The sequence below is a fragment of the Apodemus sylvaticus genome, chromosome 13, assembly GCF_947179515.1.
Source record: "Apodemus sylvaticus chromosome 13, mApoSyl1.1, whole genome shotgun sequence".
In the NCBI taxonomy this organism is placed as follows: Eukaryota; Metazoa; Chordata; class Mammalia; order Rodentia; family Muridae; genus Apodemus; species Apodemus sylvaticus.
Window position 1 is genome coordinate 41,226,901 of NC_067484.1, and position 18,016 is coordinate 41,244,916.

The following is an 18,016-nucleotide window of genomic DNA, read 5'->3' on the forward strand; positions in this document are numbered from 1 at the left end:
ATACCCAAAGGATTCCCCAGCATGTAATATGGATACATGCTCCACTATGTTCATAGCAGCCCTATTTATAATAGCCAGAAGCTGGAAAGAATCCAGATATCCCTCAATGGAGGAATGGATACAGAAAATGTGGTTTATATACACAATGGAGTATTATTCAGCCATTAGAAACAATGAATTCATGAAATTCTTAGACAAATGGAACTGGAGAACATCATCCTAAGTGAGGCAACCCAGTCTCAAAAGAACACTCATGGTATGCACTCACTGATAAACAAATACTAGCCTAGAAATTTGGAATACCCAAGACACAATGCACATATCAAATGGTGCCCAAGAAGGAAGGAGTGGCCCCCGGTCCTAGAAAAGCTCAGTGCAGCAGTGTAGGGGAATACCAGGACAGGGAAGTGGGAAGGGGTGTATGGGGGAACAGGGGGAGGGAAGAGGGCTTAGGGGACTTTCGTGGAGGGGGGAATCCAGGAAAGGGAAAATCACTTAAAATGTAAATAAAAAATACATGGGGGGGGGGGGAAGAAGAAATAAATTAACTTTATAAAGAATGCCACAAAAGTAGACGACACGGCGGCATGAGTCAGTATCTCAGCACTGCTCAGGCCGAGGCGGGACAGGTCAGCCCACACCAAGACCCTGCCCGTTACTGAATGTAACAGCTCAACAATTTATACATATTACAGGGTGTTTTAATGGAATGTGTTAAAACCAAAGCATAGTCACCACAAAGATGAATCAGAAAACCAAAGTGTCTTAATGGCATCAAACAGTGTGCAGGACAGAGCAGTCACAGCTCCACCTGGGCTAACAGTCAGCACATGCAGCAGAATGCGAACCAAGCCGTGCTGTCCACGTCACACGGCCATCCCTCCACACTGCTGCGGAAGGGATGGCACCCGACTGCCCACAAACCTCACTACTGCGCAGGAACAGAAACAGTGCTCCTTTCTCCAGTTTCAGTGCTCAGTAAAGCAACCTCAGTAGAAATGGTAACCAGTTTTTTTTAAAACAAAGGTTTATTCTTCAAAATGTCCAGAATGCTTAGAAGATGTCCAGGTCCGGAGTGTGGTCCACCTCGATGGCTTCCTCGGCATCCAGCTTGGTCTCGCCGGGGCCATCTTGGGCGTCGTCCAGAGAGGCCAGGGCCTCGTTAGTGTCACTTGCAAATGTTTCCCGTGATGTGTCGTCATCCTCCTGGAAGTTCAGACTTTTGATAGCTTGTTTCATTTTCTTCCCCAGTAGCTGTGTTCTTCTTTTTCTAGCAGCTTTTTTATTTTCATATTCCTTTTGGTTTTCTATGTAGAAAATGTCCTGAAATTAAAGGAACATGGGTAAAAAAACAGCAAACAAGAGACCACGCCATTACAAGTTTGTTACAAGTATATTATGAGTCAGGCCTTTACAGTCCAGTCATCTATTTCTCACAAACAAATCCTGCTGACCTCATTGTCAGAATACAGTTCCCACTACAAGTGCTGACTGCTGTAGTCAACCAGTCTACCATCAAGTAGGCCAGGCTCATCCTACCACAACACTTCAAACCACACTACCCGGGGAAATCCTGTTTAGACTTTAAATAAACTATAACTGGTCATATACACACACACATACGTATGCACCAGAAAAATAAAAGTGAAGTTATAAAATTTGAAATGTCTTAACTATATATATGTATGACTGCCCGTGCTAAGAAATTAAACCAAGTGACTGTGTATCTGAGAACATGGCACTTGCAGAAGGTAATAATTTCAGCTCTTAAAAATATTATTGTAGGGGCTAGAAAAATGACAGTTAAGAGCATTTACTGATTTTCTAGAGGACGTGGGTTCAGTTTACAACACCAACACATCTCCTTTAACTCCAGTTTTAGGGTATCTGAAACTCTGCTCTGGCCTCTGACAGAAAACACTCTCATACATATAAAATAAACAGAAATATTGAGGTGCATAGTACTTAACACTGGTATTACTGAAATTCCATGCTGGACATGTAACATGTATTACCCATGACTTGTAGTATATGGCTACCCCATCCCAAAGAGTGACAATCAAAAATGTATTGTGAGGAGTAAAACCAATATAAATAAATATATACTTGTTAGGAGACAGTCTCACTACACTGCCTTGACTCGTCTAGAACTCACTATGTAGCCAGGCTGCCCATTCTGCCCCCCATTCGCTGGAATTGTAGGTGTGTGTCATTATATCCTGGTTTCAAAAGGAACAATGCATTTCTATCTTATGTACAAACGCATTAGGTATCTTGATCTTAAGAAGAAAAGCTTTCAGCCGGCAGGGCAGTGGGGGTGCACACCTTTAATCCTAGCACTTGGGAGGCAGAGGCAGGCAGATTTCTGAGTTCGAGGCCAGCCTGGTCTACACAGAGAAACCCTGTCTTGAAAAAAAAAACAAAAAACAAAACAAAACAAAACAAAAAACCTCTCACTAGTAATGCTGGGCAATGCAGCAAATGGTCACAGAGTTCCCTTCCTACCAACCACTGCAAGTCTCATCAAGTGGGGCATGGCGCACCCCTTTAATCCCCAGCACGCACAAAGCACGGAGAACTCTGTGAGTCTGAGGGAGGCAGGCTGGGGCTGCACAGTGAGATACTGTCTCAAAACCAAAAGTCAACAAACCCTTGCATTTCTTCCCAAACACGAACATGTGTTATGGTCTGACTGTCCCCTCCCTCCAGCATAGCTGTAGCCATTTTGTTCCATGCCTGTCAGTTGTTTCATATTGCTGCTGTTACATGCCTGCCACTGACACAGAGAAGTGACTTGTCCTAGGGCAAGGACATGCTGATCACATACCTTGTTCTGTATGTGATCATACAGTTTTGAATGTTTGGTATAAGGTTTGCTAATAATTTTTTTAAAGATTTATTTATTTTATATATTTAAGTACATTGTTGCTGTCTTCAGACACACCAGAAGAGGCACCAGATCTCATTATGGATGGTTGTGAGCCACCATGTGGTTGCTGGGATTTGAACTCAGGACCTTCAGAAGAGCAGTCACTGCTCTTAACCCGAGTCATCTCTCCAGCCCAAGGTTTGCTAATCTTAAGAAATTCTACAAGACTTTACACAGCCTATCAAATCTATGTAGTCCTGGCTGGCCTCAAACTCCAGAGATTATGCCTGCTTCTCCTTTGAGTGCTGGGATTAAAGGCGTGCACCACCACACCCGGCAGCAGGCATATTCATGTGGATACTGGGAATGTGAACTCAGGCCCTCATGCTTCTGTGGCAGACACCTCGCCAACTGAGGTATCTCCCCTGCTCAAAGGCCCCTCACTTTATAGATGAGAAAATGGTGGCTGAGATCAAGTCATCTGCTCATGGTCACCATTAACTGGTAAAATCAGATAATCATTTTCACTTGTCAATCTAGTTTCTGAAAGTAAGACCCTGCTATCCAGTGTGTACCGAGAGGATGATCATTTGCCCACAAGATTACAGTAGAGGAAAGAACATTACAGCACAATCTCTACTGCTCAACAGCTGTGTCATCAAGGAGATACACAATCTGTCTTCCTCAAAAAACCTAACTCCCATAAGGAATAAAAAGGGGGAACCAGAAATTTCAGATGTACAATAAAAGAATGAAAATACATTTCCTATAGGAATCTCAAAAGCAGATTAAAAGAAAACAAAAAATAAAAAATACCCCATCTGCTAGAAGAGCAGAAAAAGTGGATTTTTATTAGGTTTTGTTTTTTTTTTCTCCAAGATTTATTTTAATTATTTTATGTGATGAACATTTGCCTTCACGTGTCTGTGCACAACACATGCTTGAGGAAGTGGCGAACCTCAACATGGGTGCTGCAATTAAACCTGGTCTTCTGTAACAAGTGCTCTTAAGTGCTGAGCCAACTCTGCAGCCTAAGCCAGCATTTTTAGGTAGGGAGAAGAACACACCATCAAGCACATGCAAACTATATTCAGAAGAGGAACCAGCTCTAGGTAAATGGCTTCTGTCTGGTACCAGTATTTAAAAAGATTTTAAATACTTTTTATGCGTGTTTTGCCTGTATTTCTGTACATGTGTCACATGTGTGACTGGTGACCACCACAGAGGTCAGAAGAGTGCATCAGAGCTCCCGAAGTTAGAGTCACAGACAGTTCTGAATCACTATGTGGGTGCTGGGAACTGAACCCAAGTCCTCTGCAAGATCAGCCAGTGCTCTTAACTGCTAAGCCATCTCTCCAGCCCAGCTAGCATAGTTACACCCAAGCCCCACCCCACTTTGAGAGAGGTATCTACTGCCCTAGGGCTTGCTATAGGGCCAGAGATGACCCTGAACTTCTGATCCTGTTTCTGCCTATTCTCAAAGGCTGGGACTATGGGCATGCTACTACACCTGGTTTATGTGGTGCTGAGGCTTGAACCCAAGGCTTGGTGTACGTAGGCATGCAGCCTAGCAAGCAGCCTGCATCAATCAGCCCCAATCCCTATTGCTCACCGACATAATAAAAGTGCAGAGCTGCTCACGGACAATAGCTGCTTGGATGCTTCCCATGTAAGAAGCTAATTCTAAAATGTGGTCACAAATGCTAACTGTAACTCATGTTCCCTAGTTATCAAATGAAAGGGCGTCAGAGGCTGGGTGTGGCAGCCGACACCTGTAATTACAGACCTCTGTAATGCCAGCACTCAGGTGCTAAGGAGGGACTGTGAGTTGCCAACCTGGACTACAGTGAGGCTTTTGCCTCCACAGAGAGTAAGACCAGAGAGGCAGCTCAGCAGGTAAAGGTATTTGCCACCAAGCCCAATGACCTGCGTTTATCCCTGGAGCCCACATGGTGGGAAAAGGTAATTAACTTCTCTGACCTCTATGTTGCAGGAACTGTGGAACAAATGTGCATATAGATGCCGTAAGTGTAATAAAAAATGTAAGGAAAAGCTGAGGTACCAAAGATCAATACTGCACAGTATTCTATGTAAGGTAACTTGTTGAAGAGCTGTACAAAATGGAGCCAGTCAAAACTGCAGCAGACAGCAGACAGGCCTTATTCCTAGCTGAGGGTACACATGGCTTTGCCTTGTCTTTAATCCCAACTGTCAGAAGGCAGAGGCAGAAGATCTTTGTGAGTTCTAGGCTAGCTAGGGCTATACAGCGAGACTGCTTCTTGAAAACAAACCAACTACTAGTTGAGATGGGCTCAATGGCTCCTGCAGAAGGTGAGAATTTTGTTCCCAGCACCCACACGGTGGCTGAACTTCAGGGTATCTGATGCCTCCTTCTGGCCTCAGAGGCACACGCTGCATGCATGCAGGTAAAGCACTCAGTAGACAGATAAAGGAAAATCTAAAACAAACAAAAACCCCTAGCTGAAGGGTCACTGGGAATTCACGACTGTCAGTAGAGTCCTTTTCTCTGGGGATGTGGCTTCTGGTAGGTTGTCCAAGCTACAGTAGACAGGCCACAGGCAGCATTAACGAGACTAGATTACTAAAAACAAGCAAGAGGTCGGGAAGCTAGGAGGCAGGCATGCTAGGAAGAGCTGGGAGGAGCTGGAGGGGGAATATGACCAAAACACACTGTATGCATATGCCAAATCCTCAAATAAAAAATTGTATTAGAAAATATAAGTACAACAAAAAAGTGCTTGTTAAAATAAGCAGAACTTGGGCTGGAGAGATGGCTCATAGGTTAAGAACACTGACTGCTCTTCTGAAGGTTCTGAATTCAAATCCCAGCAACCACATGGTGGCTCAAACATCTGTAATGAAATCTGACACCCTCTTCTGGTGTGCTCTTACATGTAATAATAAATAAATTTAAAAAAAAAGAGAAAAAAGAAATAAGCAGAACTGATCACTATGTAGTCTATTTCTAAACAAAACAGAAACAAGCGTAAACTAAGAATGTCATCACTATGAATCTGTTGAAAATATATACTCATTTTATATTTCCATTTAGTGTTTAAAATTGAGCATTAATAAAGTCTTTAAAATGCTCATTAAATAGGAAAAACTACCCCAAAAATGTAAAAAAGGCTGATCTTGGCTCTCAAAGGGAAGAAAATTTAACAAAATACATAGGTTTTACTCACTGAAGACAATATTGATCCACTTAATAAAGTACTGAAGATTGGCCCCCCTCCTCTCCCCTGTCCCCCACACCTCCCCTCTGGTTTTGAGATAGGGTTTCTCTGTGTGTCCCTGGCTGTCCTGGAACTCACTCTGTAGACCAGGCTTGGCCTCGAACTCAGTATTCCGCCTGCCTTTGCCTCTCAAGTGCTGGGATTTTTTTCTCCTTTTCTAAAGGCATGTACTACCAGGCTTGGCTCTCCTCCACCTTTTGAAATGGGATTCTTCCTGGAATATGCAGCCATCTTCCTGCCTCTGCTTCTGGGTGTTGGGATTACAGAAGTAGGCCCTACATCTGGCTTTCTGATGCATCGTACAGCCAAGGACACAGTCATCATTACCTTAATCTGCTCTTCGCTGATGCTGGGCGTGTTCTTCAGGAGGTTCAGAAAAACCCCACCAGGCGTTCTTCTTCGGCTACCGTTCTACAAAAGGGAGAAAGAAGTAATCCAGACATGTCCACAGGCAACTGGGAACATTTCAAACCTCCTGTTTGACAACTTTGTATATGAAGACTAATTACTGATTTATGTAACAGTGTTGAGAGGAGTCAGGACCTGTGCCATGCTGGCCAAGGGCTCAGTCACTGAGCTACAACCCCGGCTCCTACAGCAGGGGTTCTTAGAAGAACCAGGGCATATTTGAACAGAGGCACACCTATGGAGACAGCCATTTGAAACCCAGATCTGATTCTGCCTTTTCACTTTATGAACATTGGTGATTTGATTGCATGTATATGAGGATGTCAGATCCCCTGGAACTGGCACCACAGTTGTGAGCTGCCATGTTGGTGCTGGGAATTGAACACAGGTCCTCTGGAAGAGCAGTCAGTACTCTTAACCACTGAGCCACTTGGATTCTGCCTCTTTTTAAGATATTATTTTATGTGTATAAGTCCTCTGCCCTCATATAAGTGTGGGTACCAAGTGTACCCCCATGCGTCACCTTTAGAAGGGACAGGAATTACAGACAGTTGCGAGCTGCTATGTGCTCTTAACTATCTAGCCTCGTGATTCTGACTGTTAAAACGAGTCAGCTATGGTGGTGCACACTTTTAGTCCCAGCAACTGGGAGGCAGAAGCAAATGGATCTCTGAGTTTGAAGCCAGTCTGGTCTACAGAGTGAGTTCCAGGACAGCCAGGGCTGCACAGAGAAATTTTGTTTCGAAAAACAAAATGAAACAACAAACAAACAAAACAAAACGAAAAGGAGCAGTAATGAAGTAAAACAAGTGTTTGATGGGACAAAAGAGAGAGTTCAGAAATGGAGCTAAATGTACACAAAAATAATCAACATACTACTACATCGATCCAAAAAAGATAAAATGGGATATTTAATAATTGTGTTGGAGTTATTAAACAGTCATCCATGCTAAAGGAGAGAGATACCTCAAGATTTGCACCATGGTAGAATACAAATGACTCAGCTGCGTGTAATGGTGCACATCTTTAATCCCAACAGAGGCAGGTAGATTATGAATTCGAGAACTGCAGAGAGTTTACACACACACACACACAGACAGACACAGACACACACACACACACACACACACACACACACACACACACGGCCTATTCTTGCAGTCTTTATGGCTTTGTCTTTTCAGCCCTCTACCCTGACCACCTACAGTTCTCTGTCCTTTTCCCTCTACCTTCCTTCGATCTATTTATTTTCCCAGTGTATATAATTTCTAATATGCTTGAATTATAATTACTTATTCTTTTTAAAACAAACAAGAAATTACACTACTGTTTTCAAGTGAGGCATGCACTCCATGCATGGGTGTGGAGGTCAGTGAACAATTGAGAAGCTCCTGGCTGGTCATGAGAATGGAATTAGGGATGGAACTCAGACCATCAAGTTTGGCAGCAAAAAACAAAAACAAAAGAAAGATGCCTTCCCCACCAGGCCATCTCAAAGGCTGTTTTTGTGTTTGTTTTCTTTTCTTCTCCCCCCCCCCCAGGCCGCAGTATGTCCGCTGGTGAGTCTGGAACTTACTAGGTAGGCAGGCTCAGTGATCCTCTGCTCTGCTCTCAACTGCTGAGATTATAGGCACGTGTCACCATGCCTGCCTTTATAATTACTACAATAAACTGAGTTTTTCTTGTCTTCAACACCTCTCAGTACAAAGCAGGCATTCAATAAACATTCAAAGAGGACATATCCAAGTGCCCTTGAATTTTGTTCATGTCAATATTCAGTAGGCCAGTATTATTAAATCACAGGATTATACACTTTTTAAAAAGTTACATTACTAATAAATCTTTAACTTCATGTTCAAGCAAATGAAAATATAAATATATGATTAATTTTATCTTGTTTTGTTGATGACTTCTATAATTTAAGTTTATGGGCTGTGTACTAGCTAGTTTTGTGTGTCAACATGACACAGGCTGGAGTTATCACAGGGAAAGGAACTTCAGCTGGGGAAGTGCCTCCATGAGATCCAGCTGTGGGGCATTTTCTCAATTAGTGATCAATGGAGAAGGCCCAGCCCATTGTAGGCAGTGCCATGCCTGGTCTGGTAGAGAAAGCAGGACGAGCCAGTCAGTAAGCAGCATCCCTCTGCATCAGTTCCTCCCTCCAGATTCCTGCCCTGTCTTAATTTCTGTTCAGACTTCCTTCAGTGATAATCAGCAACGGAAATGTAAGACAAATAAACTCTTTCTTCCCCATGCCTTAGGTCATGGTGTTTCAAAACAGCAATGGATTCCCTAACTCATACCACATCCTGCATGGGTGCTGGGAATTAAACTTGGGCCCTCCCAAGAACACTAGGAGGTCTTAACCACTGAGCTCTCTCTACAATGCTATCACTCCTGTAGGTTTTTCTCTCTATCCCTATAGCATGTTACCTATGTTACTTGTGCTGTGCCTACTGGGTAACACGCTACAGATCAAGAGTAGCAAGCTGAAGGCAGACACTCACATCCCATCCTCACTTCCCAGGGAAGCTGAAGTGATGGGATCTGGAAAACCACACTCTGCGAGCTGCTGCCCTTGGCCTTGCCAGAGAGGAGACAGTGATGTTCCCCGCCCTCCCCGTTAGTGCTATCCCCCTCAGGGCCTTTCAGCTATCTTTCTTTCCTACCGGCTACCCTTCACTTTTAATACACACGTCTGTACTGTGTATCTATTGGCGAGCTATTACTTTTGAGGCAGGGTTTTGCCTAGGCTGTCCTGAAATCTTCAGTAGTCTTTCTGCCTTGGCTCCCCAGAGGCTGAGATTGCAGGCACATCCCATCACACTCAGCTCTGTTGGGTTTAATTGTTTAAGATTTACTGATTTACTTTTGCGTATATGAGTATGCTGTCTTCATGTACACCAGAAGAGGGCATCCGATCCCACTACAGATGGTTGTGAGGCATATAGTTACTAGTGTTTGAAGGAACCCAGGACCTCTGGAAGAGCAGCCAGTGCTCTTAACCACTGAGCTCTCGCTCCAACCCCCTATTTGGGTTCTATAATTTAACAAGTGTTTTGTTTTGCTTTCCAGACAGGGCCCTATTCTGTAAATCAGGCTAGCCTCGCACCAATGCCAGGCATTAAGCTAACACCGTATGAGGACTATCTCATCTAATTCTTACAGCATAGGATTCATCTTTTTTACATGAAGAGACTGACACAAGGAACTGAATAATTTACCTAAATCACAGTAAGTTGTGCTCCAAAACGAAATCCTTCAAACTTGAGATTTTAATTCCTTCTAGACAGCTGTCTTAAAATTAAACCTGTAGCTGGGCGTGGTGGTACACACCTGTAATCCCAGCACTTGAGAGGTAGAGGCAGGCGGATTTCTGAGTTCGAGGCCAGCCTGGTCTACAGAGTGAGTTCCAGGACAGTCAGGGTTATACAGAGAAACCCTGTCTCAACAAAACCAAAAATAAAATAAAATAAAATAAAAAAATTAAACCTGTAAGAGGCATGACACATGCTTGCAATCCCAGCACTGCTGAGGTATTCCAAGTCTGGCTAGTTGGGGCTGTTCGTTCGTTCTCTGTCATCAGAAAGGGACTGTGGGAGGAGGGGGTGGGGGCACAGGGCACGGACAGTCAAGTTCATGCTTTAAAAAAGCCAGATGGTAATACAAAAGCAGAAATAGTAAAGCAGCCTCACCATTATGAAGAGACCACCGTTTTGCTCAACTTCGGCTGTTTCCATCAGAAGTTCAATGGCCTTCTTGTTCCCCAGTATCCTCACTACTCGGGCGATCAGGTCCTTCTTCGGTTCCTGTAACCTGACGGAACACAAAGCATGTTTACTACCTGCTGAAATCTACTTTAATCTCATCTAGAACCCAAATTCTACTGGTAACATCTGCTTTCCTAACTCTCCATCCATCAACCGTGGAATCTCGGCCATCTTCAGTCACACAGCAGGATTAACGTTAACCTCCAGTTTCACATTAACCCTTAAAGCAAGGCTCTTCGTTTGCTGTGCTGGATGATGGCGATTCTGAAGAGAAATGAACGTGCGAAGCTAGGTGAGTAAACTCTAGCTGTAAGGATGGTAAACTCCATGCACTCCTGCCAAAACAAGTAACACACACACAGGATGTTTTCAGTTATGCTTAACTGTCAATTCTTTCAAATGTTAGACACGTGTTATTTTCATTTCACTCTTTAGAGATTAAAAATACAGGGACACCAAGCATGGTGGCCTTTCCTTTAATAGAAGCTCTCAGGAGGAAGAAGCAGGCAGGTTTCTGTGAGTTCTAGGACAGCCTGGGCTACACAGTGAAACTCTTTCTTTAGAAAACCACACACAGTCTGGCAGTGGTGGCACATGCCTTTAATCCCAGCACTTGGGAGGCAGAGGCAGGTGGATTTCTGAGTTCCAGGACAGCCTGGTCTACAGAGTGAGTTCCAGGACAGCCAGGGCTACACCAAGAAACCCTGTCTCGGAAAAAAACAAAAACAAAAAAACCAAAACCACACACAACACAGCGACAACAATAGAAAACAACCAATAAACAAAAAATAAAACCACAAAACAAAACAAAATGCAGGCAGCTTGAGTAACTCTTCTAATGGTGTCAGACAGAGAGAGCCATGGCCCCCAGAGCTGAAGGCAAACACTGCAGACCCAGGACTTTGGTTTCTCCTCACTGGAGGCAATGCAGTACCATAGAAAAGCCATCAGAGCAGGAAGAGCAGGCGGAGGGTTCCACTTCAGGTCTGACACAAAGTCAGCACCTTGTGCAAGGCAGGCAACTACTGGCCTCATGATGCTTATCTCTAAGAAAGACTGGCTTCTAATTCTAGATTTCTTTCCAAAATACAAATTCCAAACTTCTATTTAACATTTTCATACATGTAAGAGGCCACCACATCCCCTACAACTGGACCTGAAACCTAGACCTGATTTTAACGCTTTTTAAGATTTTATTGCTGGGTGGTGATGGCACAGGCCTTTAATCTTTGAGCCGAGGCCAGCGTGGTCTACAGCTCAGGTCCCAGGACAGCCAGTGTTTACCTGCGTGTATACAGTGCACCACATGCAAGCAGTGGCCACAGAGCCCAAGAGGGGGTTGACTGCGAGGATGACTGGAGTAAGAGATGGCTCTGAGCTGCCATGCGGGCACTGAGAATCAAACCCGATCCTCTAAAAGAACAGCCAGTGCTCTTACCCAATGAACCATCTTCCAGCCCCCAGCCATCTTGAATATTAAATAAAAACCAAAATAAACCACTACTGGTGTTGCCTAAAAAGTAAACACTCGTTTCCCTAACACCAATACCCACTTTCAAATAAATATGTGACTAGTGACTTAGAGCTAATAAAACTTAATTAGAATCTGAACCTGTGAAAAATGCATGAATTGTCAATTTAGTACCTGCCAAAAAATTCTATTTACTCAAAAGAAATGAAATATATGATCAAGGACTTGCAAGCGAAGGTTCTTTAATAGCATTATTCATAATAAACGTAGATTGTCCATCCAGTCTGGAGCCACACAAATGTATACACACGCAGTCAGTCAGTCAGTATGGTGGTGCATGCTTGTGATTCCAGCCCTCGGAAGGCAGAAGCAGAAGGACCAGACAGAGTTCAGGATCCGCCTTGTTACACATAGTACATTTGAAGCCAGCTCGGGCTATGGGAAACCTTTCCTAAACCCCCAAATCACACACAAAACAACACTCCTCACGTAAAAAAAAGTAAGTAGGCACACTGAGTGGTGCACAGCTTTAATTCCAGCACTTGGGAAACAGAGGCAGGCAGTTATCTTGTGAGCTTGAGGCCAGTCTGGTCTACATATTGAGCTCAGTGGTTCATTCAACAATGCAACAATTTACACACTGGATTCCAGGGACCTTCTCAAAAAAAAAAAGGAGAGTAACCAAGAAACCATCAATTAGTTCCTGCTACAACATAAGCTGATCTTACAAATGAAGAAACTAGCCAGGCATAGTGGTGCAGGCCATTAATTACTACCTGCACTTGGGAAGCAGGGGCAGGTGTATCTCTGAGTTAGTTCAAGGCTAGCCTGGTCTCAGAGCTACACAGAAAAACCCTTTGTTGAGAGAAAAAGAAAAGAAAAAGAAATTTCATAGAAACGTAAACTGCATGGCTAATCTGTGCGGCTAACTTACAAGGACAGAAGTAAAATATGCTTGTGTGGGAAGGAGACCAGGGATCCTAATAGTAAATAGATACATGGACGTGGACACTAAGGATTTTATTGGGTGACAGAGGGAAAAGGTTTGGAAAGTAACAGTTGTTTTAAAACATAATAATAATATTCCAGGACAGTCAGGGCTACACAGAGAAACCCTGACTCGGGGAAAAAAAAAAAATAAAGCAACAGTTATAAAACTGGATAAATTTGCCTCTACAGGGGGAGGAGGAGAAACACCTGAAAAATGAAAGGCTATCATGTGACTAAATGAGTGATTCTCATATTAACGTATTAGTCATTTTATTTTCACCTTCAAATATTACACTGAAAAATCCCACCCATCTCTCTCTGTCCTTTCTTTGGTAGGGGAGCTGTGCCGTGGCGCCGATGTGGAGGTCGGAAGACAACTTACAGTAGTCAGTTCTCTACTCTCCCGTGAGACCAGGGATCAAACTGACAGCAGGCTGGGCAGCGAGTGCCATTACCAGCTGAGCTACTTTGCCAGCCCCACCTTTTTCTTTCTTTGGAGACAGTATTTCATCTAGCCCAGGCTAGCCCAGGCTGGCACCAAGCTCCCTGTGTGCTTGAGAATGGCCTCGGCCCTCTGACCTTCCACCTCCATGGTGCTGAGATTACAGGCATGTGCCACAGTGATGAGAGGCTAAGGGTGGACTCGGGGTCTCACACCTGTCAGGCGAGCACTGTACCACCTGAGCTCAAAGTTACCTTTCCAAAGACACAGACGCATTCGGAGCCAAGAATGCCCTGGGTCAATTCCATTAAGGAAAACCAACCAACCAACAAACCAACCAACAAACCGACCCGAACCCCTCAGCCAGGTGCGGCTCACATCTTTAATCTCAGCTCTGGGAGGCAGAGGCAGGTGGTTCCCTTGAGAGTTTGAGGCCAGCCTTACCTAGCAAGCTCCAGGAAATAGAGACCCCATCTTAACGAAACAAAACCCCAGAAAGGGATACATTTAATATCTATTTTATTTCCTGTTCGTGGAGCTATATGCTCCAGTGCTCACCTGAAGGCAATCTCATCAGCCACTTTCTCGGGAGCATCCTCTTCTGTGATCCCGTAGCGGCCTTTGTAGTTCATTTCTACTCTGTCCCCCAGTCTGTCTCTGACAGGCCGTTTCCGCTTGAGATGACCTTGCCCGCTCTCCTCTTCCTTTGACCCTGGTTTTCTGTCACCGTGCATATAGTCATCTAGGTCTTTGTCTAATTCTTTTGTATACTCTTGAGATTCCTTCTTAGCAAGTTTCTTAGCAAGCAGATAATTATAGGTCTCAGACTGCCTGCTTCTGTCGATGGTGCCTTCCATTCCCAAGATGCCAAGCTCAGTGGCCACGGCATCTTGATTCTGTTCCTGCAGCACGGCACCCCAAATGTTGTTCACCTTTTTTCCGCCGTTGAGAGCCATTTTCTGACCACTCTGTCCAAACGGGAAAGGCTCTGGCTTGGGAGGAAGATTATGACACTTCTGTCGCTTACGTTTCCAAAGAGAGCAATCATCGTCGTCGGAATCTAGGCTCTCCTCACTCGAGTCCACGTGTTTAACAGTCCGATAATTTGACACTGGTGCACAGGCAGCACTGCCCCCACCCAGGACTTTCTGCAAGTGAAAGACATGACAGTCAGTTCCACAGGACATTAATGCCACCCACCATCGACTATTATTCATAATGACGTAGGTATTGCGCGTGCCTGTGATCCAAAGGCAGGAGGATCAGGACAACTTAGGTCACAGTGGGTACAGGCCCCCGCCCAAGCTGCACAGCAAGACCTTGTGAAGGAGAAAAGAGGAGAGAAATGATTTAACTGGAGCATCCAACAATCACGCTCAAAAGAAAGCTAGATTCAATTAACTTGGTTCTGAAAGATCTCCTTATTAAAGCTTTTACTTCTCATCTTCAAAGATGCACGAGAATGACATACACAGTAACTGTGACTGGCAGTTAAGACAAACTGTACTGGGGTTGGAGAGATGGCTCAGCAGTTAAGAGCAGTTCAATTCCGAGCAACCACATGGTGGCTCACAACCATCTGTAATGGGATCCGGATGCCCTCTTCTGGTGTGTCTGAAGACAGTGTACTCACATACATAAATACTAAAAAACAAACAAAACTGTCATCTTTCTCTCCAAAAATATTTCCTAGTTGGATATATCAATTTCTTTTATGTGGTTCTGTGGCTGCTCCTCCAAGATCTGATGATGTAGCAGGGTTTGGCGAACACAGCCTTAAATCTCAGCACCCTAGCAAATCAGAGCAAATCTCTGTGAGTTCAAGACCAGCCAGAGCTACATAGTTCTTGGGTTAGCCAAGGCTATTGAGTGTACACCCCTTGCCTGTCACAATAAATAAATAAATAAATAAATAAATAAATAAATAATCAATCTATCTGATGGTGAGCACCTATTGGGGAGAATACCAGACATATTAGTTTTAACTGCAGGTTTCACCAGGTTTAGTAGTGTACACCTGTGATCAAGAGTTCAGGAAGCTGAGGCAGAAGGATCTTGGTTTTGAGGACACTGTGGGCCATGAGGAGACCTTGCCTCAAAACAAACAAACAACCCTAAAAATTCAGATTTCACAGCATTACGTTAACCAAATTATTAATGCAAAAAAAATTTTTAAGGAACTTAAAAATAAGAACGGAGTATTTATTTTCTAAGACATCTACATGTGAAGGTAATCGCTTAAAAAATTGCCACGTAGTAACTACCCAAATTTATGAGGTATACTATGATACCTCAATACATGTATACATTTCATAATGCTCAAATTAGGGCTGTTAGAATACCCAACGTTTTAAACATTTATCATTTCTTTATGATAAAGAGTCAAAATCCTCTTATGGGGGGGTACAGGTGTGCATTACACTTGGCTTCTGGGTACTGGGGATTGAACTCAGGGCCTCCTGCATGCTAGCCAAGCACTCTATCAATTAATTGAGCTACACACCTCTCCTTTTCGCAGCTATTTTGAAATACACACCCTGCTATGCAATAAAGCCCCTGAACTTATTTCTTCTAACTCTTTGTCCCCAGTCTTTGCTTTTTTTATACTAAACACATAACCAAGCATTTGTTGAATTCCTCCAGTAGTAACTGCTAACACTGGCCAGGCCTTACGGTGTGCACTAAGTACTGTGTATGTGTGCATCCATCATGTCCTTCCAGCCCTCAGTGGCGAGCCATGCCAACTCCACCTGGACACCAAACCCAGTTCATCGTTTTGCACACCGCGACGGAACCTAGGTTTAAGCGCAGGTGGACTGGCAGGAAAGCCGCCTGAGGGAGTAACAGGAATCTCAACCAAGTCTCGGAAAATTAGCAAACTGCCTAGAGTCTCGGTGCTGCACGCCTGTGATCTCCCAACACGGCTGGAGGATGAAAGAAGACAGGAGCACAGCTCAAGTACCAGGGCGGCCTGGGTTACAACAGCGAGGTGATGTCTACAACCCCGGACAGCTGAAACAAAGCCTGCTGCCTCCATGCTGCACGTGAAAGCAGGCTGAGCTCGAAGGTGGGTGGGGGAAGCGCCAAAAACCCGGCCCGAGGATGCCAAGAGCTCCTTAGCCACTAATGGCGAAAATGAGCAGTTTCATGTCTCCGTCCCCACGGTCTACGTCTGGACCAAAAAAAAAAAATCTAACAAACAAAAACCAAACCAACCAACCAAACAAAACCCCTCTCTCCCGGGGCGGCTGTGCAGGAGCGGGGAAGTTTGGCGAAGAAGGAGCCGCCAGAGAGGGATGCTCGCCTCTTCCGGGATGCCGTGCGGCAGTCCGCCGGGCCGAGCTGCCGGCCGGGCCCCGCGGCCTCCTCCTCCGCGCATCCCGAGACCGCCCGCGCCTCTCCCTCGCGGCCGCGCCTCCCCGGCGTCCAGCCCCGGCTCCCGCGCGCCCCGTCGCTCACCGCCATTTGCAGAGGTCTATCGCTGGGTACGACCGTCATGTCGGAATCCGAGTCGGAAAGCTGCCCCTCTTCCATGTCGCCAGCTTCCAGCGCCATCTTCCCGCGGCGCGCAGGGTCAGGAGAGCGCTTCCGGCGGGAGGAGGGAGGAAGGCCTTAGGGCGGTGCTCCAGCGCCCCCGTGCGGGCGGACCCGCGGCAGGCCCCGGGCGAGCCGCGCCGGCACAAAAACTCACCGCTGGGAGGCGAGTTCGACGCCACCTCTCCGGGTTCCGCCCTGACCTCCTGCCTCTCACCCGGATGCTCTGCACAGGCCTTCCGGCTGCTTTGTTGTTGTTATTATTTCTTCCGCTTCCACCTCTGCTCACCGCCGAGCTCCGCTCTCCGCGATGGCGAGCCTCGCTGTGCATAATGGTCACTGGCCGGCTTGTGGTCCTGGCCAGCCTTTGCTGCAGCCGCTTTTCCTGAATTACCCTCAGGCTAAAGTAACTAAACCCTTATTCCAGAGATGTTAAAATGGAACCTTGCCCCAGGGTACTTGGTTAATCACGGTTAAAATATTATTAAAGTGCCGTTAATTACAGGCCTTTATTGTAAGCACTCCTTTTAATGTTTATTTTTCCTTTAACCTAAGTTGGTGGAAGCCAGGGCAATTTGACCCTCTATTTTGCAAAAAAATAATCATGTTACATACTGCCATGCCTCTACACCATGAGCTCTGAATCTCTTTTATTAAATACATACATACATACATACATACATACATCATGTTCCATTTTCAGTTTGAGATGGTTTAGCGCTCAATTACTACAGGTCAACAGCTACCACCCATCCACACCCCTGTCTTCCTTAGACGGCCCCTGGTGCCTGCCTGTCTAGGCAATCTCAGTTTATCCTAGGGTTGAAAAGTTACAGGCACTCTACCATGTGACTGAACCCATGACCGGGGAAAAGGAGGGAATCCTAAGACCCAGGATATACAATAGATAAGACTCTGTGTTCTGAACCAATAGATTGGAGAGTTTGGGGAGGGTGAGAACAAAGGTCGTGCAGCTCTTTGGAGTACCAGCCTACAGGAAAAGGGCCAGACATTTTGCAACTGGGGTCTTTAACAATCACTGTTTCATGCCAACTGGTATGACCAGTCATTATAGTAGGCTGGCATCAGGGTCGACAGAACTGTAACATTTCCCTTTGCAACTTTGCCTAGTCTCTTGAATTTGTGATTACAAAGTGAGAGTTCTCTTTCTCACAAAATTGACAGGTCTTAGTCCTTCCCCTGGTTGCCTAAGTAAAGGACAGTCAGCTAAGCAACTGAACAGACTGTCTTCGCGCCAGCCCGGCAGTCTAAAAC

General features: G+C 45.0%; 1 protein-coding gene across 1 annotated transcript; it reads right to left on the reverse strand.

The window, feature by feature from the left end:
* Positions 1 to 530: 530 nt before the first annotated feature.
* Phax (phosphorylated adaptor for RNA export) lies at positions 531 to 16,890 on the reverse strand. Its single transcript, XM_052155708.1, has 5 exons — positions 16,667 to 16,890; positions 13,766 to 14,355; positions 10,230 to 10,350; positions 6,454 to 6,537; positions 531 to 1,323 (listed from the first exon to the last, which is right to left on the reverse strand). The coding sequence occupies exons 1-5, from the start codon at positions 16,760 to 16,762 to the stop codon at positions 1,054 to 1,056; spliced, it is 1,161 nt and encodes a 386-aa protein (XP_052011668.1). The 5' UTR covers positions 16,763 to 16,890; the 3' UTR covers positions 531 to 1,053.
* Positions 16,891 to 18,016: the final 1,126 nt, after the last annotated feature.